We start from the raw sequence: 23,009 nt of genomic DNA, 5'->3' as shown, positions 1-23,009 counted from the left end.
GCGGTATGCCGAGGTTTTCGAAAAGATTGGCGAGGGTTTGATGAAGGATTAGTTAAATGACAGTCCGAGATCTGTGACAAATAGCCCGAGATTTGTGACAGTCTTGAATTCTGTAACGAGTAGCACTGATTTAATGACATTTCTCTGTGCTTGCCCCTATTCTTGTTTCATTAAGATACTTAGGCCCGTGTCAACACAAGCTTACGTTTTTCAGCCATGTTGTAATTTTCGACAGATATTTTGTATATGTGGCCTATTTAGGAAACTTTAATTCGGTAATTAATAGATGTAGCCTCATTGTGTCTGATGGTAGTTTACTAATTTATGTAGTGTTCCAATTGCAGATGCAAAAGTGTGTGTGTGTGTGTCCAGTGCCCACCCACTTCACTTACGTGATTCGGAGATTTCCTAAAAGAACACAGGCCTGCGAAATTAAAGTTTTGTTTTGCGACCTATGGTGTCCAAATGTAATTTAGGTGTGGTGAGTTTAAATGTGCTTACCATTTTTTCCCTGCAAGCTTTTTATTACAATATGGAAATGAAATATTTATTAAGATTACCGATAAATAACAATAATTGAAATTATGTAGTAGACCTAAGCATCGGCAAGGCCATCTTTCTGCTGTAGAGATCCAGAACACCTACTTTTTTTAAATTGCTTATTTAACGATGCTGTATCAACTACGAGGTTATTTAACGTCGCTGGGATTGGTGATAATGAAATGGTATTTGGCGAGATGCGGCCGAGGATTCGACATAAATTACATGACGGTTGGAGAAAACCTCGAAAAAACCCAAGCAGGAATCGAACCTATGCTCGAGCGCAACTCCGGATCAGCAGACAAGTGCCTCAGCTGACTGAGCTTTGCCATTGGCTAGCACATAGAGTAGAATAGAATGTTTTATTTTTGCTGGCAGAGGTAAGGCCATAAGGCCTTCTCTTCCACTCAACCAGCTTTAATCAATACAGTAGTGACATGCATATTTAAATTTTGAATATTTACAATACACGAAAGATTCTTCAGCAATATTCTTCAGTTAAATTTTAACGACTAATATATGTTTATTTAATTTGAGACAAAGCCTATACGAAAAATTAATAATTTATGAGCTAATGTAATTCAGTTCAGTCTGTATGCAGTATGTAAAGAATTATAATTAAGCTAAGATAGCTAGTTGGTTAAATGATGAGAATTAATTTCATAATAGTTTACTATAACTACGTTATAGGGAGGGAGCAAATTTTTTTTTTGTGTGCGCGCGTGCGTGCGTGTTTCTTTTTATATTTTTTTTAATAGCGTATTCCTTGAATAGAGTAAGAACAATAAATATTCTAATATCATATTCGTCCCTGATAAATATTTTTCTCAGAAAAAATAATTTTCCTCTAAATTTTATTACCGTTTTACTCAATAAGCACTAGCTGTACGATTCTTTTACTCATATCATTAAAGAAACTGATAAGGACTGATTGATCCCTCTGCAATTCTTAAACAAAATGGACAGTTTTGTTGTTAATTAAATACAATAAAAAAATTAACACGTATCATTATTTCCTGCCACTAGAAATACTGGCAACCCTACTGCAGTGACTAAGATACGAAACACTGCTATTTATCTGCTAATTAACTATGCACTTAATTAGGAAACGCATATGATAACAGGAAATGGTGATTCCAAGGCAAAACGTGATGTCAGGTTAATAGAGGAGCAAATACAGCATAGGTGACTCGAAATATTCCATCTTAGTTTTATATACTCTCTTTTTTTTGGGATGGGAGGTTCGTCATTACTTTAAGTTAGTCACATAATAATAAATGTTTTCTTCTTATCATATTGCTTCTCTGAATTATTTTGAACCCAAACAAAAATATAGGCCAAGGTATACATAAAGATTAATTTTTGGTCTTACAGAATTTATCTGTTATGGTAACAATTGTTATTAGAGGAGAAAAATTCGCTCAGGTGTCGGGGATCGAACCCGGGTCCTTGGTTCTACGTACCAAGTGCTCTAACCACTGAGCTACACTAAAGTTCATTCCACACTACCGGATCGAATCCCTCTCCTCTAGTGTTTTTCCCTTTGTGGCCTTACTTCAAGTTCGACATATATGTTGACATATTGAGTCAACTGCCATTATACAAGGAGCACACTCAATTAAGTGACTTGGTGGCCGAGATTCCACAGTATATATGCACTGTTGGGCGAAGAATCTAGAGTCTTTGCTAATCAGTCAATAGTCATTGCAGCTCCATGTTATTGAGCTCATTTCCTAGACATATGAGTATTAAATTGTTCTTTAGAGGTAAGAGAGAAACTTTTCTTGTTTTCTATTGTAGAATAGGCCCAATTCTTTCAAGAACATATTCTGCTTTAGCTGGTGTAATTCGAAAACTTTCACAGAATTCAGACAAACTTAGGTTCTGGAAGTTTATCCCATTTTTATATAGGCCTACTTTTTGGGGGAGTTCTTCATCACTTGAATCACTTACTGTAATAGTAAATGTTCTCTTCTTATCATATTTCTTCTCTAAATTATTTCGAATCCAAAGCAAAAATATACTGAATATAATGAATTTAATCTTAATGGCAAAGAGACTAGGTTCTTTGCGAATATTCCATTCACTTTTCAGCATATGACTTTGCACTTTTCAAAATTATCGTAATGGTGGAACAAAATTAATAACATATTTGAAAAGTTTCCTCTAACAGTACTTTTCCTTTTCACTTTGAGAAATAGTTTTTAAAAGTGATACTGGAACAGAAACTGCAATGAATAGTGCAAACTGCGAAGTGAAAAGTTGAGTACCGTAATAGAATAGACCCCTGGTTTTACTTCCTGTTTGAAGAAAGCCATGTTAAATATTTGTGATCTCAAAAATCCATCATCTTTGGTAGGTTTTAAAATTTGAATCTTCGCAGGCATGCTACATCTAGGTAGACCATGATTGAGGAATTGCATGTGTGTAGAAATATTTCTGAAGAAACTGTCATTGATATTAGATACACTGCTAGTTGTACCTAAAAATCAGATGTTCTTCAATATTTCAGGGATGCTGTAAGATGGCAATGGAGAAAGTTAAAGGTCTCAGTAAATTCTCTTTTCTACAATCACTTTATGGACCAAGGTTATATGGCAGATGTGTGTATGGAACCAATGTTTTGGTTTGTGGACAACTTTACCAAATTTCTTGGTCCTGTAAGTATGAAATTATGTTTAATCTCTCTTCAGCTTAGAAATTTAATGGAACATCGTTTAAACGAATGCACGTGGCATAAAATTTCATGATTAGTTGGCTGTCTTCAGCACACTGATAAGACTATTTTGCCTGCACTGAAACAATATGTTGTAGTAACATCACTAAATTTTCTTGTATGCAGAGGTGTGCTGGTAATAGTTTAACAAAAGGCTTTCAAAAGAAGTGAGACAGCCAGCGGAGACATACGAAGCAGGATATAGGGAAAATAATGGTTTCTTTACAATAACACAACAATAATAATAATAATAATAATAATAATAATAATAATAATTACTAGGGAGCGGATTTTTATGTGCTAAAAAATTTAAATATATTTATTTTAAATATGACAAAAATACCTTACTCTTACTTAGCTTGAAAAAAAAAATGTTACAAGGTACTCACCAACCACACTTGAGTGCTAGTAGTTGGCCGAGAATTGCAGTGAACAGCAAAGGTCATCTCCAAATTCTCCATCACAAATGCATGCCGATTATCTCTGAACAAGCTGTGAAAACGATCTTTCCACATCACAGGACATCAGACGTGCATATTTGAAGAGAGGAATGTCACAAACACATACACCATCAATTTCACCTGCAGGCACATCCTCCAATACTTGAGCAACTTTACACATTTTTTTATATCCACTGTTTTTTCCAAACACATTCTGGAATTTGTTCCTTAGTACTTGTACTTCTGAACCTGGTAGCGAGTCTAGTTTAATTTCCACACCACGCTCCTCCCTTTTTCAAACAACAGGTTTTTGGGTGTTTCGAGTTTTTTTATGGTGTCACACAAAAAGCTTAAATTTGCTAATAGGAAAGTCGAATTGTTTTTTAAATAACCATCTTTCAGTATATCTTGAAGGATATCGATTGACGAAGCCCGATAACAGGGAATCACAACAAGATATACTCGATATACATGAGCGAGAGGCGAGAGATTTGTTTAAATTAAATAATGTTCATACCCAAGCTCTTATCTGTTGTGTTTCACAAACAAAGCGTGCAATGAAATCATCTTCAGCAACAATAAACATTCCTAATTATGTGTTGCAAGATCTCTCCTCCTTGTCCATGTTAATTTATTCTCTAATAATAACACTGATATGCTGTATAGTAGTTCTCAGAACTTGTGGCGATACTATTACGAAAATGGATCACGGATACACCACGGAGCGCTTAGAAACACGAAGCAACCAAGAATTCCTAAAAGAGATAACGTACTTCTGAGTGATATAATTGATTTAGTTTTAAAATATTAAAAAGTTCTTGTAAAAATATTATTTTAGTAAAAAAACTCTAAGATTTATGTGTTTATAATAGATTTCCTGAAAATATGTATTTACATAATTTTTTTGTGAAAATATGTGTTTTTATGTGAAATAAAATTCGGATTTTAAACTTGAAACTTCATGTTCGGAATTTTTAACTTTGTTAATTGTGTTTTATCACACGCAAAAAGAATATTTAATTACATAGGAATCCGCTCCTTAATAATTACTTACTTGCTTGCTTACAAATGGCTTTTAAAGAACCCACAAGTTCATTGCTGCCCTCACATAAGCCTACCATCGGTTATTCCGAGGCTTATTGTATGGTTTCGTAACAAGCTCTTTTTTACGGTGATGGAATTTTTAGTCCTTTCCCTAACCCCCAAGCTGGACGACCACTCATTATAGGCTGTCCACGACTGCTTATTCAATATATTCACAGCTACCCTCCATATCTGGAGGCTGTCTCCTCTATCTGCAACCTGAGGGCGCGCCATGCTGTGGTGATAGGAACTCACAATACATGGAATAATAATAATAATAAAATATATTCCCAACTCCCATTTCGTTCACCGATAGATTCAGCCCAGTTGCGGGACGCACTTGAGTTCCAGTACCGAGACGATAATTTGTCAATCAGGATAGTTTGCCAATAATTTTAAGTCTTTAAACTGGACAAGTGGGAGACCGTAAACTTATTTCTTTCACAAGTGGCAGTATTATTCATTAGCTTATCGACGATGTATGCATTGGAGGGGGAAAGAAACTGATCATCCTACTCCATTATCTCCTGGTCTAGTAGCCTCATTAGTGGTGCCTTGTTGGTATCACTTGTGAGGTTCAGACCTGTCTTTGGACAGTTGACCAAACAACTGCACTAGAGCCTCTTTCGGCTTCCGCGCTGTTAATGGTGCTAGAATTCGCGATTTTGTTTTGGCTTTGGCTGTAGTTAATGGCAAATGGGCATTGTTCTTTTCTATTCCACGAAATCTCGGAAGTCATAATTATTATAGAAAGTCTCCAACAAGCAGTGCAAAATCTACTGAATTCCTATATTTTCAGTTGATCGCTTTAGGAAGATGTAAAATAGGTGACTTAAATTAGAAAAATGTGTTTATTTTATTGATTTTCCTCACAAGCTATTTTAACAAAGGGCTCGGAACAAATATAAATATTCAACAAAGGGCTCGCATGAGCCCTAGCCAGCACACCACTGCTTATATGTGTGAATTTGAAGTTGCGATTGTTTATGTTATAACTTACAACTTATCGACAAAAAGTTTTGAAAGAAGAAAAGAAAATCAGTATTACTTTGTGACAGCAATACCAGGCTAGATATCAAACCAGCTGAAGGAAAGTGTGGAACCAATCTTGACCTTCACCGTCCAGTGATACAAAAATCTGTTTGTTGTTGTGAGATTTCATACTAAAGCTGAATATATAGTTTGTTGCTGTTATCATTATTATTATTAATCACGTCAATAGAATGAGCGGAACATAGGTTCAGGGTGTTTGAGAATAAGGTGCTAAGGAAAATATTTGGGGCTAAGCGGGATGAAGTTACAGGAGAATGGAGAAAGTTACACAACACAGAACTGCACGCATTGTATTCTTCACCTGACATAATTAGGAACATAAAATCGAGACGTTTGAGATGGGCAGGGCATGTAGCACGTATGGGCGAATCCAGAAATGCATATAGAGTGTTAGTTGGAAGACCGGAGGGAAAAAGACCTTTAGGGAGGCCGAGACGTAGATGGGAGGATAATATTAAAATGGATTTGAGGGAGGTGGGGTATGATGATAGAGACTGGATTAATCTTGCACAGGATAGGGACCGCTGGCGGGCTTATGTGAGGGCGGCAATGAACCTTCGGGTTCCTTAAAAGCCATTTGTAAGTAAGTAAGTAAGTCAATAGAATGAGCAACAACAGATTTCCAAACGCAATTTTAAATTACCGGCCGGGAGAAAAAGATCCATTGGCAGACCTCAAAAGAGATAGAAAATAAGCCCGTAACAGGCCACTCGGCCTACTACCTGCCAGGTTGATGATGATGATGATTATTATTATTATTATTATTATTATTATTATTATTATTATTATTATTATTATTATTAATTATCAGTATCCAAAAGTACATCTTACACATTCACTATTTAACAATAATTTCAGTTATAAAAATTTCCAGAACAGTCATAGGATGAGTAACTTGGATGCTCACGATTGAAATGAAAACTCAGAGAACTTGAAGTTTGCCAGCAGCTTCTATTACGTTATGTGTCTGAAGGTGAAGCTTTTCTTTACTAAATGTCAATGTATGCAATATCAATACAAAGACTTGCCCCAGAAAAAGATATTCAAATCACAGGCTTTGGCTAGAAAACTCATAGCATCAGATACTTGGGACACATGATATTATTCATATTGATTTTCTGGCACGGAACAGCTATCATCTCGCAGCATTGTACTGGGTGTTTCAAAATGAATATTGGGGTTTTAAGGCTTTGTAGTATTTATTACATTTAACGTACAATTATAAGTAATACACCAAATGAAAGAGCAACTCAAACAGTTTTGCTACAAGTGCTCATGTGAGCATCATTCGTCATACGGTATACATCGAATTGATAAGAGAGTTCTTCCCAAACCTTGATCAGTGTGTCTGGAGTAATTGTGCAACAACTGCTTCAAACCTCTGTCTTAAGTCTGGTAGGTCAGCTGGTAGTGGAGGTACATACACACGATCCTTTATGAATCCCCAAAGGTAAAAATCGCATGGCATAAGATCTGGTGAACGTGGAGGCCATGTGAAACAAGCTCTGTCATTCGGCCCCTTTCTGCCAATCCAGCGGTCGGGTACAACGTCGTTCAACCAGTCACGTACTTCCATATGCGTCTCCTTAAAATTCTCTACACAGATGTTGCTGGAATTGCTAATTCACGACTAGCCTTCTTGAGGTTATGCGTTGTAAGACTCTCTCATTCGTTCATTGACATACAGAGGAAGCAGTGCATGCACGTATAAAACTGTTTGAGTTGCTCTTTCATTTCATGTATTATTTATAATTGTACGTTAAATGTTGTTGTTGTTGTTGTTTTCTAATGCCAGGCGTTTGACAATAAAGTCATTTGACCTCTTGCACTCCAATATTTTTCAAAGATATTATCATGGTCAGCCACTGAAGCACAGATTTTGAGGTGTTCCGAATCCATTTCTTGGTTTGAGTTGCACAATGGGCAGTTAGGGGACTGATATATTCCAATTCTATGCAGGTGTTTGACCAAACAATCATGGCCTATTGCCAATCTAAATGTAGCTACAGACGATTTTCGTGGTAAATCGGGAATTAACTGTGGATTATGATGCAGAGAGTTCCATTTTTTCCCTTGTGATTGTGTTATCAAATTTTGTTTGTTGAAGTCTAAGTATGTAGATTTAATAAATCTTTTCACAGAGTAATACGTAGATTTAGTAACAGGTCTGTAAGTAGCAGTGCTGCCCTTCTTTGCTAATGCATCTGCATTCTCGTTTCCCAGGATTCCACAATGGGATGGTATCCATTGGAATACAATTCTTTTATTGAGTGATATTAATTGAGAGAGCATTTTATATAACTGCATTCTTAAATTTATTGATGTGGCATAGAAGATTCCTGAGACTTTCACTTATTGCAACGATTTCGCCATCAAAACTTGTTGTTCCATATCCAAGAGATCTATAAAGTGAGAAGAGACAGCACATAACACCTGCACCAGCATCTTGTTCTCTAGAGATCAAGGATCCTCCAGTTTTGTGGAGGGTACCTGATATTAATTGTCTCTAAAGACAATTGTTTTATTATTTCATTGTTTACTTCTGATTTCAGTATTTCTTCTAATAAATTTAGATTATATTCTATATTTAATAGAGTTAAAGGGTTTGGTTTAATTTGTAAGTTTTCTTTTAAATTCGGGATATTGATTTTCTGTTTTAATTCTTGAACCATGGATATGAATACGTTAAATGTAATAAATACTATAAAGCCTTAAAACCCCGATATTCATTTTGAAACACCCGTTATTTTAATGCTCTGAGATTTGATTATTTCAAGAGGAAAAGAAATGATTTTCCTGCAGCAAACAATGCGGGCCATACATTTTGCATGCTATGATGAAAGCAATTGAGAGGCTGAATCTCACCACAGCTACCACACAGTCCAGACTTGGTACACAGTGATTTAAAATCTTTTCACAAAACTTAAAAAAGAAATTATGGAGATCAATACACATCCAATGAAGCTGAGAAGGTTGTTAAGACCTGGTTTCTGGAAAAGAGGGTGGCATTTTCCATGATATACGAACCAGAGCTTAAGTATATTCATTTATCTAGTGAGTGGATAAATAAGCACAGATAGTTAAAGGGTACAGTATAAGGCTTATTTCTGCTTGTTATATGTTAAAATATTCCAATCCAATTACAGTGAAACCTGTTCAAATCGGAACCTGAATAATCCGGAACCCTGTCTATTTCGGAACAATTTATTGGTCCCGGCGAAATTCATATGTATTATGTGTAATTTTTCCTGAATAAAACGGAAACTGTCCAACGCAGAAACGGAAACTGTCTGCTACTGTTCAAAACGGAAATAATATTTTGGACACACTACTTTAATGTAAACTATATTTTGAAACAGGCCAGCCTCATGGTCTAGTGGTCAGAGCTTCTGGCTATAATTCATGAGGTCCTGGGTTCGATTCCCGGTTAGAGCACAGGAATTTTTCCTTAAAGGGGATTATTCCTGTGTTCGTCCATGATTTGGAATTTAGGTTAAGTTTAGATTTAAGACCTCTCCTGGCACCACATTATCATAATCATCCTATCACATCATCGGAGTAATGTAACTTCACCTTCCAGGCGCCCCAACCTCAGAAGTGGGTTACAACTAAGCCACGGCCAGGAGAGAAGACCAGAAATGTCGAAAAAGACAACCTGGTGGCATTGGATAAAAAAAAATATTTTGAAACAGTATGTGCTTTCAAGGAATGTACGAAATACTAGTAGGTCACTAAAGTAAAAACAAGTTTTCTTTGTAAAATTTTTGAGGGTGCGATGGTGTGTTGGCCTGGTGGTCATAAATTTTATTACCCTATTGACTAGGCAGACGGGTCCCTTCAAAGATGTTCAATGCTTCACTTTGTATACTGTCGTAGCTGGGTAGAACGCAAGTGTATTAGCGATTTCGTGATAACAAAAGTTACGTAAAAATGTTGCACTATCATTAATTGATGAAGTAAAAGTTATCGAAGAAAATGAGAAATGAAGAGTATGGAAAATAATGTTGAAATTTATGAATGGAAAACTCAGGTGTAATTTAACACTTTCAAAAATAAAGGTCGTATCATGAATGAGGGGCTTGCGGTCAATAATGGTGATATAAAAAGAAAGAAAAAAACAACTGGTTACATAGAAATAAATGAACTGTTGTGGGAGTGGATTGTTCTTGCCCTTTCATAGATCATGCAAATTTCTGGACCTATTCTGCAAAGAAAACCCTTGAATTGGCAAAGAAATTAGATAATCCAGAATTTAAGTCTTCTAGGCTCCTAGTCCAATTAAATAATGTGCTGTAATATACAGTACAGTATTATATTATAGTGTTAGATATTAAATTTAACGTAATTAATAAACTTTGCAGTGTTTAATGAGTGAGTTACGATACAATTTATACATGAAATGAGATTTTCATCAAGATCATTCACCAGTTAACCAAGTGACAGGAAGCTGATTTAATGTCAGTAGTGTTAAACGGAATATTTTGTAATTCCTACAATTTGTGGCATGCCATTTTGCTTTTCATTTATGCCAGGGAAGTCAAAACGCCTGCACTGCGTGGTCTCGAGAACCCGCACTACATTTCCTTAAGAGCGATGATTGTACTTTATCTTGCTAAAAAGTGAACCTTGTTGGATTTGTATTGCTTGTAGTACGAGCACGTAACACAGGCGCTTTGGCATCCCTGATTTATGCAAATGATAAAATATTCCATTTTAACTTCACACCTGAATAACACGGAAACCTGTCCACAACAGAAAAAAAATTAGGACCATGTCACTTCCATCTTGAACAGGTTTCACTGTACAAGTAATGCTCATGGAGGCATTACCTTCATTCATCCCTCGTATTGTTTGTCAGAGAGTTCTGTGTCTTCGATCTTATAAGTAATCAAGTTCTATTTCTTGTTACAGTTTTTTGTTGCTGCAGTCTGCGGTCTGACTGCATCAGTAGTGGCAATAGCGTATTGGATTGGACTGCCTTATTGGTGGAACAAGAGTCCCTGGGCAACAGTTGTACTTATGATCATTGGTCATTGGCTTCTAATCAACATCTGTTTCCACTACTACATGGCAGCTAACACACATCCTGGGTATCCTCCAGAGGTAACTGTGAACACTTATAATATACAGTACAGCTTCAATATCGTCTATACTGTTATCCAAAGGCACGTGTAGTTCTCAACATTATAAATTTGTATGTGTGTATTTTTATATCCCTGCATGCATATACAGGGTGTTTCAAAAGTGTTGGTCAATAATTTACAGATGATAAGTACAAACTAACCCCAGCAAAAGCTCCAATACACATTGGTCTGCAAATTAACTGTTGTCGAGTTAATGGACGATTCCTCACTGACTAACAGCAGACGTGCAGACATCCCTAACTGAATTAAAGAGTGTATTTCCAAAGTGACTTAAATCCAACGAATAAGAAAATTCAGAAAGAGCTTTTTTTAAATAGACCCTCCATATTTAAGATACATCTGTGAAATTAAGCATATGACTATGGTCTGCATGTGAATAATAAATGTATGTGTATGTGTGTATGTATTTATTCACACTGCAAATGGATAAATACCCGATGGCAGTGGTAAGTAATTACACTCATTAATGACAATTAATAATAATACTAATAATAATAATAATAGTAATAACAAGGTGCATCCTAAATTAAATGAAGCACGATCACTTAAAGTAACATTTAAAGTAAATCTAATTTGTGTCTTAACCCTAAGTGCGAACTAAAACCCACGAGTATGATATGTTCATACCTGCACAAGTACCTTTCAGCTCTACACTCATTTTGCTATCGTCTCACTCACTGCAGTGGAACTACGACACATTTCACTGATATTATCCTGGTTTCACTAACACTTCAAAAACATTTCACTGTTCAAATACTTTGCACTACCACTATAAACTATAAAACTTCACTGACACAAACTAATAATAATAATAATAATAATAATAATAATAATAATAACAATAATAGTGTAGTGTGTGTAAACCAGCTTTTTACTTGACTCCAGACACAGATTTTGTTTTTTTCTTCTTTCAGTTAGTACTTTTCGTCTGTAAATTATTGACCATAACTTTTGAAACATTCTGTATATGTGCATGGGTCACCTTCAATCTTCCTCTGGTGATTATTAGAACAGGTTATAAGCTCACATTCTATAATGTGTATTTCCATTATTACGTTAATTTAACAAAATCTCATATTCTGGCCTTCTCTAGAAATGAAAGAAATGTTTCACTACAATAATAATAATAATAATAATAATAATAATAATAATAATAATAATAATAATAATAATAATAATAATCCGTGGCACCACAGCCCTTGAAGGGCCCAGACCGACCAACTGGCTGCTGGCCTCATGTTCACATGCCGAAGCCAGAATGGAGGTATCATGTGGTTAGCATGATGATCTCGCAGCCGTTATAGCTGGCTTTCGTAACCAGATTTTGCTATCTATCGTAGCTCCCCAAGTGCATCACGATGCTTGGTGGACCGGTCCCATATACTGGCCGAAATTTAATGAGAAAATTTCTTCGAACCAGCATGCATTCAGGTAATGCAAGTCTAGGCAGGATACCTTAGGCTGCGGAGCAGGACTTCACTACAATATAAATGGAAAAACATACATTCCTTAAATGTCGAACTGTGATAAGTAAAATATTGTATTGTATTTCGGTTATTTTAGAATTAACTATAATGTTTCGTTTTTGTTATTTAGTAACAGTGTTTAGATATTCTAGATTAATTGTTAATTTTTCCAGGGTGCCCTCATTCCAGAAGCTGCCAGTATTTGTAAGAAATGCATTGCACCAAAGCCACCAAGAACACATCATTGCTCTGTCTGCAACAAATGTATTCTCAAGATGGATCACCACTGCCGTATCCTTATTACACACAATATGTTCGAGATGTATAATATAATATATATATTTTTCAATGAAACTTCTAAATAGAGGTTTACACAGATGCATTCACGTTTATATGCATTTATTTGAAGGATGTTGTATTTTGTTTTCTCACTGTCTTCTGAGTTTTATTTCTTTTCCCTCAAATCTCAGTTTGGCCATCATTGCATTCACCATAAAATTCTTAATATGAGGCTAATTCTTCCATTGCGTTATTTAGTCTCACAGGCATAATTTCTGCAAAATCTGTGATTATATTGGTCATGTAATCGTTAATAAGGTGTTCTTCATAACTGTTTGACCTTAAAAAAATGGGCAGGATCAGATTCATTGAATATGGGTGTCCCACATTCGGCTTTTCATGACCTTATCATTTGGTATCAAATGTCGTAACTGCCCCAACAGTAGCGTCACTTTCAGCTGTAAGTCTACAATCATCAATAACTTTTTTTTTTTTTTTACTAATGACAGGCACTTGGCTTGCGTCATTTACCCAAGTGTCCCCATTTAGTGGGCTACGTGCCGAAACTTGTAGTTTCAGCCGCCATGAAGGTGTTGCCCTTGATGCATCATAGCAGGTGAACTATTTAACACGGTATGATGATAATTAATGGAGCAATTGTGGAATGCCAGTAGAGAAAATGGGAATACCCCATGAAAACCTACCACCAAACACTGTCTTTGTTCACCACAGGCTTCAATTAAACCTGTCGGAATTCGAACTGAACCCAGGTTACTAGCATGGAAATCCGATGCTCTAGCCATTCGCCTAACAGTGCACATCTCCTTATTTGTGTCAGTCTTTGTTCGGAACTGGTATATTTTCTTCCATTCTTTTTCCAGATCCTCACAGATTTTCTTTGTTGCTTTCATTCTTCTTACACTTAAGCTCGCAACTAGGGTTGCCAGCTTTTTGTTTAAAAAAATGGAAGATTTGCCAGGATATATTTATTTTATTACACTGAATAGAACACTGTTGTTTACATAGTCTACATTTAATTGACTTATTCTGGTATTTCTCTTGAGATTTAGCCTCGAATGGGATTGATTCTCTGGCATAACTACCTTTGGGGAGGCCGAAACATAGATGGGAGGATAATATTGAAATGGATTTGAGGGCAGTGGGATATGATGGTAGAGACTGGATTAATCTTGCTCAGGATAGGGATCGATGGCGGGCTTATGTGAGGGTGGCAATGAACCTCCGGGTTCCTTAAAAGGTATAAGTGAGTAAGTTTAACTGCTCTTAATAATTTTTAATTCTGTTTTGCAAATTGGTGAAGATGTTCACAAATGAAAGACAAATTCAGTACAGTTTGTAGTTCTGCTTTGATCAGCTCAGGATGACTCCTGTTTATAACAATTGTCCATTTATTCATTAGTGTAAAACTTTGTACAGCAGCATTAGAAGCTGGAATGCTAGTACCGATTCTAATTATGACTTTATTTACGATTGAACATATTGTCCACACCTGTGGAGTAACGGTTAGCGTGTCTGGCCGTGAAACCAGCTGGCCCGGGTTCGATTCCCGGTCGGGGCAAGTTACCTGATTGAGATTTTTTCTGGGGTTTTCCCTCAACCCAATATGAGCAAATGCTGGGTAACTTTCGGTGCTGGACCCTGGACTCTCACCGACATTATCATCTTCATCTCATTCAGACACTAAATAATCTAAGCTGTTGATAAAGCGTCGTAAAACAACCTAATAAAAAAAAATTGAACGTATTCTTTATAAATTTTAGAAAAAAATAAAGCCTCTTAGCAACATCGCTTCCTTGATAATGATTATGTTCTAACAAAACAACTCAATCTCACAAAATTCCTCACTCAGTTTATCAAGATTCACAAATTCCTGCAGTCTGATCTTATCAACTTCATTTTAAAAGATAGAATAATCAAATTCTTGAGTCAGTGGAAAGCTATGTAACTTTCAATATCAATATTTTCTGTAAAATTATAGTTTTCAGGATATTGCAGCATATTGGCATAAAACTTACAAAAAAAAAACTATTAAAAAAATGGAACAGTGTCATCTGTGCAGTCTATGTGATGTCATTATAAATACAATATTCTGGGACTTGTAAAATAAAATTCTTTAATGTATGTGGATCAGAAAAAAAAGGAAGAAATGATCTTATCGATCAACCTTCTTAATGCATCCAGCTGTTTGCTGACAACATGAAGTCCACTATAGTCCACTGTAGTCTATTCAGTTGTTGTTTTTCATGAGAAATGAGGGGTATTTTGATCGGTGTTCATTATAGATGCCTGTTGCTAGTAGCCAGAGGTGGGGTGTAGTCATTATATACTGCAGGGCTGTGTCTTCTGCAACTGGTACTGATGATTTTAATTTACTTCTTTTGTGGTTTATGGATAGACAGTATAGAAGAATGTGTTCCAGATCTTCATCATGATTATTACACCATAGACAAGTAGGATTATCAGAAATGTGAAATCGGTGTAGGTACAATTGAGTGACAATGTGACCTGTTCTGTCTCTTGTTAAAAATGTTTGAACATGTCTGGGCAAGTTTTTGTTCATTTCCAGGTCATTTGGTTTCTTTTGTACAGACTGTAAAATTTTTCCTTTGTCAGAAGAGAGCCAGTTGTTGATCCATAGGTTTGTAAAATGAGACTTTACTGAAGCAAAAGCATTGGCTAGAGATATCACTTGAAGAGGTCTTGATTGCAAATATGTTGCCTGTTTTGCAATATTATCAACTTTCTCGTTTCCAGGGAAACGAGATCAGAACAAAATGAAGGGCTTCTGCCCCTATAGTGAGGCCCTTCGCAACATCTGCCACCATGCTGTCCGTTCTATGCTGGCTGAGGCACTGAAGGAAGTAGGGTTTACAGTCCATCAAGAGGTGCAGGGACTAGCCACACAAGGAAGTGTTCGGCGAATTGATATCATTGCCATTAAGAACAACTCGGCATACATTCTCGATCCCACCATCAGATTTGAGACACATGCAGATCAACCGCATGAAGTGGATAGTGAAAAGAAATGCATCTATGAACCAACAATCCCGTTCTATAAATATAAATATAGCCTGTCCCACATTGATGTAATAGGTCTGATGGTGGGAGCACGAGGTACCATACCCTCCTTCTTTGCCAACAAATGTAAAAACCTTGGGCTAACATACAGCATTGTGAAGGAAATAGCCATTAGTGCCCTCAAAGGATCGGTTCAGATATTGAGAAATCATTTGTATAGGAGTGATAATGGAAATTTCAAGTTATCTTAATCAATAGCTGTTGATTGGTTTAGATATCAATGCAAATAAATCCGTACTATTATTTTTCTCGCGGTATATGGCATTCATATCATTCTAACCTATCTGATGATATATTTTTTTTTCCCTTAACAGTAAATGAGCACAAACGCTAATTAGGTGTAAATTTTTCTGACATTTTGTATATTCTATTCCCTCATCGTTTCAAATGTATATCATTTTGCCTTTTAGGTATGTTTCCAAATTATATGTAATACGGTTTGTGTATAAGCTTCAGGGCTTCTACCTCGTTGTCTTGGTGTTGGTGGCTGACGTTTCGACCACTGTGTTGTGGTCATCTTCAGAGCAGTTGTTGGATAGGAAATAGTCTGCGAGCTGGTATATATATATAGTAGTCTCGAAGGGGGGAGTACTTGCAGTGATAGGTCATAGGTTCTCCTTCTGGTATCTGATTGGTCCTACGTTGTCCAATCCAGTTGAGGTCTGCATGAAGGGGAGTATTCATATTAAATATTGGCCCTCATAAGGTCCAAAAGAGTGACCTTGATACCATGCCCGATGTCTGGATGAAGGGGGGTGCCGCGTACATGTGGAGACCTGGTTTCTCATTCCTAAGTATAGGTCGTAGGTTCTCCTTCTGGTATCTGATTGGTCCTACGTTGTCCAATCCGGTTGAGGTCTGTATGAAGGGGAGTATTCATATTAAATACTGGCCCTCATAAGGTCCGAAAGAGTGACCTTGATACCGTGCCCGATGTCTGGATGAAGAGGGGTGCCGCGTACATGTGGAGATCTGGTTTCTCGTTCCTAAGTATAGGTCGTAGGTTCTCCTTCTGGTATCTGATTGGTCCTATGTTGTCCAATCCGGTTGAGGTCTGTATGAAGGGGAGTATTCATATTAAATACTGGCCCTCATAAGGTCCGAAAGGGTGACCTTGATACCGTGCCCGATGTCTGGATGAAGAGGGGTGCCGCGTACATGTGGAGACCTGGTTTCTCATTCCTAAGTATAGGTCGTAGGATCTCCTTCTGGTATCTGATTGGTCCTACGTTGTCCAATCCGGTTGAGGTCTGTATGAAGGGGAGTATTCATATTAAATACTGGCCCTCATAAGGTCCGAAAGAGTGACCTTGATACTGTGCCCGATGTCCGGATGAAGAGGGATGCCGCGTACATGTGGAGACCTGGTTTCTCGTTCCTAAGTATAGGTCGTAGGTTCTCCTTCTGGTATCTGATTGGTCCTACGTTGTCCAATCCGGTTGAGGTCTGTATGAAGGGGAGTATTCATATTAAATACTGGCCCTCATAAGGTCCGAAAGAGTGACCTTGATACTGTGCCCGATGTCCGGATGAAGGGGGGGGGGGCGCCGCGTACATGTGGAGACCTGGTTTCTCGTTCCTAAGTATGATCTTGGAATAGACTTCCCCATGAGTTGCTGAGTTGTAACCCCTCGTCCTTGTTGATGTTGTTTGATGTGGAAGGCTTCTTTAAACAGCGGTCGAAACGTCAGCCACCAACACCAAGACAATGCGGTAGAAGCCCTGAAGCTTATCCACAAACCATGTACACCAGCCATGGAAGCCTACGCGAACACTTATATGTAATACGCTTTGTCAAATCTGGCAACCTTTTCATAAGGGAAGCTAACTTTCTTCTTCTTCTACAGACAAAAGATAAATGTAAGCCATAAAATATAAGGAAAAAGACGTAAATCTTACGAGAAAAACTAAGACCTGGAAACTTTTCTCGCAACTGTATTTCATTTCAATTAATAGTGATTACAGCAGTAAGATCTCACATTATTAAAGGAAATACAAGTCAGACTGATACACAACACCTTAACTAAGTTAAGCTTGGCTCAACAATTGTATTGGCCATTACAATCATCGCTACTTCTTCATGTATATGGCATACATGTGCGTGGGAGTGCTGTTCCTCATCATCTTTGGCTTCCAACTTGCCTACAATGAAGTCTGGATAGGAGTGGAGGAGATGGATGAAGACGATGATTCACGTATTGAGGGTCACCCAGTGCGTTTCAATAATTCTGTGCTCATTCCAGTGGTAAGTCGTGGATATGTTCGCAGTATATTATTACAATTCGTAATTTTTTACTATATGCTGTCAGCTTACGATTAATTTTTGGCAATTAAGGGAATAGATGTGTCAACCACATTGAATGGTGTTTCTCCCAGACAGAATTGATGGCTAACGTGTCTTTACTCGAAACATCTCAGCCGTACGAGGGACGCTCACTAAGACAGAGTTGTCTTATTTATATGGCTTTCATAAACACAGGTGAGAATCATACTGTCTTGTTGGAAGTTAAAAAATGTTTGTGTTATCTATCTTTTGTGATTTATAGGATAGAAGTAACATTATGACTACACTTTTACACTAGTCTAGGTTAAGATGGAGATATGTACAAAGGTTACTCAGGTACTGTACTAGCTATTTTTAGACCAGGTTTTTAGTCTTATATGGTTTATATTCGTAGTTAGGGTTTTGTAGTAGGTCACTTTTCTTATTTAGTATTTGATTTATCAGTATGTGAACTTTCAAAGGAGGTTTCGACCTGGTGGTTACAAAAGTTTTTTTGAGAGTACTGTAAAACGAAGGGACTTGATACGTTTTGTAGGTGGATGTTTCGTTTCGAAACATCAACCTACAAAATGTATCAAGTCCCCCAGCGTATAAAACAGGATGACTTAATACATTGGGGAGACTGATATGTTTTGTAGGTTGATTTTTCGTTCTGAAACATCAACCTAAAAATGTATCAAGTCCCCCTAGCATGTCAGGTCACCCCATTTTATGGTAATACATTATTTTCTCCACCATTCTGCTGTAATTGTGTCTTTTACTTTGTTGGCTGTTTCTTTTGTGTTACATGTAATACAGTACTTCAATCTTATTAATATGTGTATTACTTTTTTAAGTACCGTTATTCCCCATAACTATGGTCCTGGAACACAACTATGGTCCATTCAAATTTTGTACCTCGTTTATCTATATTTTTGTTCTACTGTAGTTTGAAGTCAAGTCACTGCAGCTGTCTATGAACAGTCTATGTTACTTCTACAATATTCTTTGAATAGTTGTATCATGGATCATAGTTGTGTGCCAGGACCATACTTATGGGAAATGACGGTACCTATATTACTTTACATTATAAGTTCAAAATCTTTTACATTTGTTATTCAGTTTCTGGAAAACATACATAATATTAGTGATAATTGAGAACAAAGAAATTGGCAGCTGAAGAGTTTTTACTACTGTGTCTTGCCAGGAAAAAATTGAGGCTATTTTTTTACTTTTTGTAAAGGAAATATTTTTATAATTTTCATTGCATTTAATTATTAACAATAAATTGTAACTATGATTTTTACCTTAATTCATGTAATTTACATGTTGTCTTTCATTTTCTAAGCATCAATACATGTTATAATCTGCTAAATATTTTAACTGTTGTCAGTTGTAATATGCATGTGGTGTTAGCGGTTAGACAGATGTGAATGAAGTATAAAATTCTGATTTTATGTCTGCTATATCCTTGTAAAATTCTTTCTTTTTAGGAGTGTTGATTGCATTAGGAGCGCTAACATTGTGGCATGCAAGATTAATTAGCAGGGGAGAAACAAGCATCGAAGCAAACATTAATAAGGCTGAAACAAAGAGACTGGCAGAGAAAAGCAAGGTATGTTTGTGTGTGTGTGTGCATGCGTGCGTGCTATAAAGGTACGGTCACAAGTCGCTACTTTTACTGCACAACTTTTGTACTGCAGCGGCAAAAGTTACGTGTCGTGTTCACACGTAAGCCAAAAGTAGCGCGCTGCACATTACTTTTCGTGTTGCACAACCCGAGTGCTGCAAAAGTTGCAAGTCTGTTCACACACAAGGTGCTACTTTTGCAGCGGCAGTCTAGTTGCAGCTTTCCATCTCCGTGTTGACTTTTGAATATACATTTTGTGGTTATGTTCGCATTAGAGTTTTGGATTATGAAACTCATGCAGTAGCTTACTTATCTATTATTTGCTTTTCTGTCCTAGCTAGTATTCATAAATTGGCATTATTTTTACTATAAAGCTATTAAAAACGCCTATATACTTAAATGATAACCAACAGCATATGGGCTATTCCATCTCAAATCGACTGAAATATAGAGAAAATTGACCTTGCAATTTTTAAATACAATGAAACTTTTTCTGTCCGTTGACAACTGTGATACAATGCTTTGTGCAAAGTTTGAGGCATCAGAACTACATAGTGTTTAAATTAAAACTATTTATCATATTTTCATAAAATTAGCACCTTTAAACTGTTGTGGCTCCGAAACCTTTTCACCCAGTGATCAAAATCATGGTTTATTTTGATGCTGAGAAGTTAAAGTTTATATTGACATGTAAACAGTTTTTCTTACTTTTTATAGAAATGGAGAAATTTAGATTTTTCTTCATTAAGACGCCTTTGCCCACAAAAAAATATTTTTAAAATATATGGTTAGACTCCACATTGAAAGTACAAATAAACACATATTTTTTTACTGGTGCACCGTTGATAAGAAAGTATTGAAAATATCAAATAAAGAAATTAAATAGTATGCGTGTGAACTAACGAGCTGACTGTGAGGCGGGAGCTAGCCTAGGCAAGCAAGGCCAGAAGACATAAACACGTGATGTTTTGTCTAGTAGCGCATAGCTGGACTAGCTTTACCACAAGTTTTCATAAACACATGAATAAAATGACGCCCAACGCTCGCTTATCTTCATCTCTCAGCCAGTTCATGCGGTACTGCGCCGTTCAAGTCTAGGCGTGTGAAAATAATTTATTTAATACCCTCGAAACTTATTGCCGAGCCACTAAGCAAACAATGCCGAATCCCTCTTAATAATGCAAGGTTTTTTCTCAATATTTTTTACATATTTACAGATGTGCAAAAAGCCTAAAAGTAAGTAAAATCAGATTATCTGTGTCTCTGTATACAATAAAAACGAGGTTTACTTCTTAACATAATCTACCAAATGTCAGCTTCAAAATGAGCTCCCATTCAATGTTCTGCAGTAAACAGTTCCAGAGTTCTGAGCGCTGAAAGAGGCTTGTTTTTATAAAATACGCTAAATTTGTCGCTCAATAGTACGAAAACCGTTTGACTTTCGATAGAATATTTTTTAAAATGCACTCTCCTCAGCACCTTGTATAAATAGGGAAAAAATTGGAGTATTAAAAAAATGTGAGGTTTTTTACTGATCGATTTCATATGGAATAGCCCATATTCATGTAATCAATGTTGGCAACCCTCCTCTTTGAAACTACACTACAGAAAATTTAAAAAAAATTATATCATCAGCAAATATACTCTGCCCGTGTTATATATTTAGTAACTTTTACAAATCATTTATTTTCATCACATCTAACATTAAAATATATCCAAACAATAAAAGTATCATTGGCACATTTGGGTGGCAACACTGGTCGCAACCACTGTAAAAGTTTCAACAAAACCAATATCAGAAATGCTCCAGCTGCAACCCTGAGAACCTTGTTCACACAAATTCTACTTTTAAGCTGCGTGCAGCATGAAAAAGTAGCGGGCAGCAGGTTCGGGAGCCCCTACTTTTCTGGTTGCTCTGTTGTTCACACGTCACAGTACAAGAGTTGTGCAGCTTTTTGTACTGCAGCGCTGCAAAAATAGCAACGTGTGACTGTACCTTTACTCATCATCCTGCTGCATGATACTATATAATTTAATTTTTCTCTTTACGCATACTTCAGTCATAAAATAAATGAGAGTCAATTTCGACAGCAATAGCATTATACTGGGTGTTCATTTCAAAGTGTGTCATGACGTCACTGTTGATGAGTCAGCGATTTGAAGCGAGTTTCAGCTTTTGCGTCAGAGAAGTTGCCTATTAATCAAGGCGTTCAATCTGAACTTGAGAACGTGTACAATATAACTTGAACGTCATAGCAACAGATGGCAGTCTGTATGGTCTGTGTGCTACCTTAACCTCTTTCAAACTGTGTTTTTCGCGGCCAAGTCGTACAGAGGGATTTTGTTATCATCGGTTGCGTATGGCAACATTCCACAACACAAATCAAATGCTCTGTGTCCATGTTGACCGTCGAAATTAATGTCAACAAATACGTAAATAATCGTCTTAACCCTCTCCCCATGTCCCGACAGTAAGAAAAAACTCACCTCAGTACATGTTTCAAAACAGTTCACATTCCTGCCTCTACCGGCATTACCGTACATATTTAAATTTTTATTTTATTTTATTTAAATTCAAATATACAGAATAAAGAAATATAATTACAAAACAAACAAAGAGAAATACAAATAAAATAATACAAGCAATATAAAAAGAAGATACTAGTATTAACAAAATTTGAGACCGAATGAGCAGCGCTCGTGCTCGGTCGCAGTTCAGATATAATATTAAAATAAAAAATAATAATAATAATAACAATATAAATAAATAAATAAGTAAAATAAAATAGGAACTAAAATATAATTACAGCGGCAATGGAATTATATAATATAATATTAACACTAGAGAAGAATAATATCGCACGTGAAAAGTAGGACTAATATATATTTCAAAATTATAGAATACAAATATAATATAGGTTGATTAATTCATACACATAGGCTATAAATGTATTTAATCAAATTGAAGATATTAACACGTTTCTAATTTTCTTGTTATATGTTAGTGGGTTACATGTTAGAAGTTCTGGGTGTAATTTAGTTAAAGCATTGTACAACCGAGGGCCAAAATTTATGCTATGCTTTAGACCAGCAGATGTGAGACATTTAGGTTCTACTAATGTTGAATTAATATTTCGTCTTGTGTCATAATTGTGTGTCTGTAATACAAACTTATTACGATTTTTATGATAAAATTTTAACAGCGTATACTTATAAATTTGTTCAATATTAAATACATTAAATTCAGAATAAATTAATTTAGTTGGATAATCGAAACGTTTCTTCAAACAAATTTT

At 36.3% G+C, this 23,009-nt stretch overlaps 1 protein-coding gene across 2 annotated transcripts in view; it reads left to right on the top strand.

Moving 5' to 3' along the window:
- Positions 1–23,009, top strand: part of LOC138703023 (palmitoyltransferase ZDHHC16) — a 41,147-nt gene that overhangs the window by 601 nt on the left and 17,537 nt on the right. The window contains exons 3-8 of one of the 2 annotated variants that reach the window (XM_069830530.1): positions 3,065–3,200; positions 10,744–10,935; positions 12,616–12,733; positions 17,854–18,065; positions 18,197–18,299; positions 19,577–19,698. In XM_069830530.1, coding sequence (XP_069686631.1) covers positions 3,065–3,200; positions 10,744–10,935; positions 12,616–12,733; positions 17,854–18,065; positions 18,197–18,299; positions 19,577–19,698 — 883 coding nt within the window. Of the gene's footprint in view, positions 1–3,052; positions 3,201–10,743; positions 10,936–12,615; positions 12,734–17,853; positions 18,066–18,196; positions 18,300–19,576; positions 19,699–23,009 lie in introns of both variants that reach the window. The other variant, XM_069830529.1, reaches the window with a different exon arrangement.

Source organism: Periplaneta americana, chromosome 7 (genome assembly GCF_040183065.1).
Source record: "Periplaneta americana isolate PAMFEO1 chromosome 7, P.americana_PAMFEO1_priV1, whole genome shotgun sequence".
In the NCBI taxonomy this organism is placed as follows: Eukaryota; Metazoa; Arthropoda; class Insecta; order Blattodea; family Blattidae; genus Periplaneta; species Periplaneta americana.
The sequence above is the reverse complement of the archived record's forward strand: the minus strand, read 5'-3'. Positions and strand labels throughout refer to the sequence as shown.